The sequence below is a fragment of the Myotis lucifugus genome, unplaced genomic scaffold (genome assembly GCF_000147115.1).
Source record: "Myotis lucifugus unplaced genomic scaffold, Myoluc2.0 scaffold_90, whole genome shotgun sequence".
NCBI classification, from domain to species: Eukaryota; Metazoa; Chordata; class Mammalia; order Chiroptera; family Vespertilionidae; genus Myotis; species Myotis lucifugus.
In genome coordinates, this window is record NW_005871138.1 from 2,683,793 (window position 1) to 2,690,970 (window position 7,178).

A 7,178-nucleotide genomic window follows, 5' to 3' on the forward strand; every position below is an offset into this window, starting at 1 on the left:
CATGCTCGGTTTGCAGGCTTGATCCCCATGCAGGAGGCAGCCGATCAATGATTCTCTCTCATGACTTACGTTTCTATCTCAGTCCCCCTCCCTTCCTCTCGGAAATCAATAAAAAATACATTTTTAAAAAATAATAATTTATCCAACATAATAGCTCATGTTTATTGGGCATCCCCATGTGTCCATCACTGTATATGAAATGATCCACTCTCCGAGGCAGGTACTGTTATCGTGGGCCTACAGCACGTGAGGAAACTGAGGGTGAGGACACAAGTGACTGGCCCAGGCTCACACAGCCAGAGTGTGAAGGTTTATCTGATTCCAAAAGCCTTGCTGTTCCTAGTGTGCACGTTTCACATAGAAAGGTTAGGACATATAGTACCTCCTGAGGCCCTAACTGCCAGGGGGAAGGCACTTCGGTGGAAGCTGGTGGAACCCAGACTTTTCTACTCCATCCACTTTTCTAAAGCAGCCTGACAGCAGAATCCAGGGTAACAAAGGGAGAAGAAAATGCCATCTTTGTTTTTTTTTTTAATATATTTTATTGATTTTTTACAGAGAGGGAAAGAGATAGAGAGTTAGAAACATCGATGAGAGAGAAACATCGATCAGCTGCCTCCTGCACACCTCCTACTGGGGATGTGCCCGCAACCCAGGTACATGCCCTTGACCGGAATCGAACCTGGGACCTTTCAGTCCGCAGGCCGACGCTCTATCCACTGAGCCAAACCGGTTTCGGCGAAAATGCCATCTTTGATGAGAAAGGAGGACCACAGTCCCACCCCTGGTGTGTAAAGAAGAAGTGACAGTGGCGATGGGATTTGGGCCAAATGGCAGAAGGAAACCAAGAGCCGTGCCTGCTCTGCAGCTCCCAGGCAGGACGCAGGCTGCTCCAGAAATGTTGTTCGGCTCCACGAGCTCGTCCTAATCCTGGCAGAGCCTGGAGAAGACGCGGGGGAGGGGAGGCGCGGAGTACCGTGCAGGACGGAGTTCAGATGAACTGGAGGAGGAGGCTCGGAGCCCCTCGGTGAGATGCAGGATGTTGGGAGGCGGGTGGAGGCCAGAGGATGGACAATGATGGGTTTGTCATTGGAATACGGCTCTAGTTTTCTTTCTCAGTCAGACTAAGAGACATGAAAACTCAGAGGCCCCTCAAAGGACCTTCTTGGGTCTTCACACTGAGTCTCCACAGTAAGCCCTAGGCTTAGAATGGAGACACATTCCAGAGCAGCGCTGGTGACCAGGGACTCTGCGATGAGGGGTAGGCACCTGCTGTCAGCTTCCTCCCGGCCCCTCTCCCCACACTTGCCTTTAACAAAGAACGGGTCTGAGAGGAGTAGCCCCAATCCTGTGATGAATGACTAGCATGGGACCCCCAAAAAGACAGTGTGAGAAATAAGAAAGGGGGCATCAAATAAAAGTAAAGAATAAACACTGAAGAGCTGCGTCATGAAGTTGGAGAAACTACTGAACAGATATTTCTCCATGAGATTAAAAAAAAAAAGAAATTATTTCAGTGGGATTCTCTGTGATGTAGACAACCCCAGATTATTATTCTCCATTTTCAGATGAACAAACTCAAGCTCAGAGGGGTCAGTGACTTGCCACAAAAAGTCAGTAGCAAAACCGCGATGCCCAGGCTTCCTGGCCCTGAGGCCCGGATTCTCTAGAGCAGCTTTGTCCAGCAGGACTTTCCGCGATGATGGAAATGTTCGGCATTCTCTGTCCAGAATGGTAGACACAAGTCTCATGTGGCTACTGAGCTCTAGAACTGTGGCTCGTGTGTCTGAGAAACTGGAATCTAAGTTTCATTGAAGTGGCATGGATTTAAACTTGAATAGCTCCACGTGGCCTGAAGCTACTGCATCTGGACAGCTCAGCTCTGGACACGTCCTTGGCACTCTTTTCCCTTGTACTTCGGCCATCACTGGACATCAAGTTCTCAAATCTGGCCTTAAAAATTAGGACCAGGCTTCTTGCTTCGGGCTCCGTCTTCTTGGGTACAGCCTCCTTTAGGCTTCTCCACCCCTGGGAGTTTGAGCTGAGTCATGCCAACTTCTGAGGGCCAAGGGAGGGATAGCCTGGGAAGCCGGGAAATGTTTCACCCGGGGCCAGGACTCCACCTACCCTGGGCCACCTCCTTGAAGTGGAACCTCTGGACAGAGCAGGGTGGTCAGGAGGCCAAGTGCTGACTCGGAGATGACCCAGAGAGAGAGCCTGCAAGGTCAGACACCTCCTGCAGCCTCTGAACTCCAGAAGTTAAAATTCACAGGAACAGGATCTGATGAGCTCGCGACTCTACCTTCTCCCCTGATCTACCTTCTGTCTCTGTGAGTTTGACAACTCTAGGTACCACATATAAGTGGAATTGTACAATATTCCTCTTTTTTGTGGCTGGCTTATTTCGCTTAGCATAATGTCTTCAAGGTTTATCCATGTTGTACAATGTGTCAGAATTTCCCTCCTTTTTAAGGCTGAATAATATTCCATTGTATACATGTCTATATCTCACAGTTTTCTTGTTCATCTGTCAATGGATGCTTGGGTTGCTTCCACATTTTAGCTTTTGTGAATAATGCTGCTGTGACGATGGGTGTACAAATACTCTTTGAGCTCCTGCTTTCAGTTCTTAGGGGTGTAATACCCAGAGGTGGAGATGCTGGGTCATATGGTAATTCTATTTCATGTTTTGAGAAGCTACCATCCTGTTTTCTATGGTGGCTATACTAATTTTATTCCCAATGAACAGGGCACAGTAAAGTCCTTGCCGTTATTACTATTATGGATGGCGTCTGCACTGAGTGTCGGGCATCATGCTGCCTGCCAGGTAGAGATGCTACTGATGCTCCCTCCACATCCCCATTGACACTCCCCATTCTACGCATGCTCATAGCTTCTCACTGCCCCTGAGCTGGTCAGCACGAGGCCCTCCGGCTGCACGTGGGGCAGGCAGGAAGGGAGGGGCAGCAATGCTCCCAAGAGCAGCCCTCAGTGATGACCAGGGAATGAGCAGGTGAATAGCCCAACTTCTTTGCCCCTCAGGGGGACAACTAGGAGGCATGATCTACACCAGGGGTCCTCAAACTACGGCCCGCGGGCCACATGCAAATACAAATATTGTATTTGTTCCCGTTTTGTTTTTTTACTTCAAAATAAGATATGTGCAGTGTGCATAGGAATTTGTTCATAGTTTTTTTATTATTTTTTTTAAAAATATATTTTATTGATTTTTTACAGAGAGGAAGGGAGAGAGACAGAGAGTTAGAAACATCGATGAGAGAGAAACATCGATCAGCCGCCTCCTGCACATCCCTTACTGGGGATGTGCCCGCAACCCAGGTACACGCCCCTGACCGGAATCGAACCTGGGACCCTTTAGTCCGCAGGCCGACGCTCTATCCACCGAGCCAAACCGGTTTGGGCCATAGTTTTTTTTTAAAACTATAGTCTGGCCCTCCAACCGTCTGAGGGACAGTGAACTGGCCCCCTGTTTAAAAAGTTTGAGGACCCCTGATCTACACCATCTCCCAGGGTCCCCATCAGGCTTGACCCCGGCTGCCCACAGTGGTAACCTCATTAACACTCTGCATTGGCTTCCTTCTCTGTTTCACTTCGCCACACCCTGCTGGAACTTTCTGAGATCCCCTATTAAGTCAAGTGTTTTCGGTCTCATGCTCGTCTCAGGGTCTACTTTTAAGACAACGGGGTATTTCATAGAACCCTCAAACAGTCCTCTAAACTGGACAGATATGGCCTCCCTGTTCTAGAGTTGAGCAGAATGAGGCTCAGACAGGTGACACCACCTGCTTGGGCACGTACCCTCTCCTCTGCCTCCCCATGGAATGTGCCCGATGGGCCTGCTGCGGGCCTGCTCCCCTGCCCCTGAGCTGTGCTGAGCCTGCACCCCCTCCCCCCGCCTCTTGCAGGAAGGCCGCTGTCTGTTTGTCATCCTGCTCATGGCCGTGTACTGGTGCACGGAGGCGCTGCCGCTGTCGGTGACAGCCCTGCTGCCCATCATCCTCTTCCCCTTCTTGGGGATCCTGAAGTCCAAGGACGTCTGCCCCCAGTACTTCGTGGACACCAACTTCCTCTTCCTCAGTGGTCTGATCATGGCCAGCGCCATCGAGGAGTGGAACCTGCACCGGAGAATCGCCCTCAAGATCCTCACATTTGTGGGGGTCCGGCCGGTCTGGTAAGGCCAGGTAACGGGTCCAGCCCCAAGGTGGGGCGTTAGAGGGACCACATCTCTTGGAGCCCAGATTTGCTCTTCCTTGTTACTCATCCAGGCTAACAAACGCATGTCCCGCCTTCCACATACTTATTCATCCCTCCTATATTTAACGAGCCCGTCTGTGTGGCAGGCACAGTGAGAATTTTCAAAAGTGCATAAGAACCATCAGGAAATCGGTTGAAATGCTGGTTTCCAGGCCCCATCCCCGGGATTTGTGGTCAGTGGTTTTAGAAGGGGCCATTTAGCAGTATGAATTCCACCTTTCCTGCTCTGGGGAAGGGCTGAACCTTTCTCTGCCTGTAAAATGGCGATATAATAGCCGAGACCTGCACAGCAAACGCTGCCCATGAAGCATCCCAGTTTGGTGTTTACCAGCCAAGGAGAAGGGAGGGTGGGGAATGGGGAGAAATGGCCTCAGAGACGCAGGAGGCAGGTCTATTCCTGCAGGCAGGCCCTCAGGATTTGAATTTTTATTCTAAGAGGATTGAGTGGCCTTTCAAATAGGGCCATTGTTGTTCTTTGCATTTTTTCCCCCTCCAATTTGGTGAATCTTAAGTATTCCTTCGGGAATAATGTTTTTAAATCATAAAGCACAACACATGGGCTTTAAAACAACAATAAGCACAACAATTACAGCAAAAGGCAGTCATCCAAATACTTTTTTAAAACACATAAATCCATGATATAGTATCATATGTATGTACCTCTTTCCAGTAAAAATGATAGGATATAACTACTGTCCTAACAACTTTTGTTTTTCTTTTCTTTTTTTAAATTGATTTTTAGAGAGGGAGGGAGGGAGGGAGGGAAGGAGGGAGAGAAACATAGATGAGTTGTGTTAGGGTTTTGGCTGGTGACTTGGGCTGTGAAAGAATTCACAACTGAGAGAAGAGATAGATGCAAAGAGAAAGTTTATTTTACTTTCCCTGAAAGGTAAAGGGCCAGTGCATTGCTAATCAATACAGAAAACAAAAGTGGCTTCCCCTTTTAAGCCCTGGCTGCTGCTAAGCAACAAGGGAGGGAGGGGAATCCTGGGCCGGAGTTGAGCAGATATTACTACGGTGTCGGGTGAATTTCCCGCCAAAATATAAGATAGCGCGGGCAATTATTTAGGTTTCCCGCGCAAAATCAGAGTTAGTTTAAAATGCCTATATCTTTTGAAGTATGGGTTCGATTGAAATGAAATTTTCGGTACTCGACCAGCGCCATAAAGTGTTCTCTACTTACAAGGGATTTTTATGATACCTATTACCCCAATGGGTATGAAACGGTTCGCATACACAGGTAGGTATCTTTGTGAACGGCAAACAAACAAATATTTGGTAATACGCAGTTACAATCGGCCCGAGTTTACACGTTTCCCGCACTCCACCGCAAATCTATATGAACCGAGTTAAGACGGCTCCCGTGGAGTACGCGCAATTCACGCGAGCCGACTTAACTCGTTTCCCGCAACCCAAGTGATATCAGAGGGGTTGTAATTTGTTTGTTCTTCAGGAGACATTCTGGGCAGATGTCCCAGGGAAGTGTCTTATCAGTATTTTTCCCAAACCTGTAAAACATGCTTAGAGTAAAAGTTATGAAGAGATCAAAAGAGGCTCCTTTGAAGAGGAAGGGGGAAGGGAACTTTCTACTAACTAGAGACTTCTTGATGCAAATTATCCCTGAGTTGTAGAATAGCAGGGAGGAGGGGTATGCAAGAACATAGCCTTGAAAGTAACTTGTCTTGCAGTTTGAATAGAGGGGCTGTGTGAATCAGAGGAGCTAACGGTCGTGGGGTGCGTTTCATAAATTGTGGAAGGCTACCTCACAGAAAAAGAGGCCTTTTTGTGTCCTCATACTCACAGTTTGCCTCCTGCATGTGCCCCAACGAGGGACGGAACCCACAACCTGGGTATACCCTGATCGGGAACCGAACCTGCCACTTTTTGATATACTGAATGATGCCCAACAACTGAGCCACACTGGGCAGGGGTGAGGCAACAGCTGTCATTTTGAGGCAGTTTTGAGTGTCAATGATATTCTCAGATGTGGCACCTGTTATACAGTAATGCCATATGAAAGTATCCGTGGTCTTCATTGGTAACCAAGTCCCAGGCACTTCTAATACCGCAGAACTTTGTGGCCTCTGTTTATCACAGATGGAAAAATTTCTATTAGATGTTAGCAAAATAAAGATGGATTTTTCTCCCTCCTTTCCATCCTGAATGATATCCATGGCCCCACCCTGATTATGAAACTCTATTTTAAAATTATCTAAGCTGGGGAGGGACATGACGAAATTTGCATTTTAAAAAAATCCCTCCCGGCTTCCAAGTGGAGAGCCGATGATCAGTGAGAAGGTGGACGCAGCCCAGTTAGGAGACTGTGCTAGGGGTCCAGGCCAAAGATGGTAACAGCGTGAACTAGGTGGTGGCAGTGGAGATGGACAGAATGGGAGAGCTCTTTTTGTGATGGGGGTGGGGGGAGGGTGAGAGTGAAGAAGGTTCTGGGTAACATGTACGTTTTTAGCATCTGCTTTGGGCCTAGCACTCTGCTAGGCTCTGAAGCTGTGTTTCCTCCTGGAGGAACTGCAGTCCTGGGGAGAGATTCCATCTGTCGTGGAATTTGATACCCAAGAAACACACGTGCTGTGGGAGCCCACAAGAGAGGTAGGGGTCATGTCATGGAGGAGCTTACATTTGACCTTGAAGAATGGGTGGGGCTCTGGCAAACATATTTTAAAGTTCCGACAATGTGACACTAATTCAGACATAGATTTTAAAACAGAATAGCCCTGGCTGGTTTGCTCAGTGATTAGAGTGTCGGCCCTCAGACCTAAAGGTCTCGGGTTCGATTCCCGGTCAAGGGCATGTACCTCAGTTTCGGGTTCCCCAGCCCCGGGAGGCACCCAATCACTATGTCTCTCTCATGTCAATGATTCTCTCTCTCTCTCTCTCCCCCCTTC

General features: G+C 48.4%; 1 protein-coding gene across 3 annotated transcripts in view; it reads left to right on the forward strand.

The window, feature by feature from the left end:
* The first annotated feature begins 3,932 nt into the window (after nt 1-3,932).
* The window catches only part of SLC13A3 (solute carrier family 13 member 3), a 43,097-nt gene continuing 39,851 nt past the window's right edge, over nt 3,933-7,178 (forward strand). For all 3 annotated transcript variants that reach the window (XM_023756181.1, XM_023756183.1, XM_023756182.1), the window contains exon 1: nt 3,933-4,192. In XM_023756181.1, the coding sequence (XP_023611949.1) occupies nt 3,957-4,192 (236 nt within the window). In that variant the 5' untranslated portion in view covers nt 3,933-3,956. The remainder of the gene's footprint in view (nt 4,193-7,178) is intronic.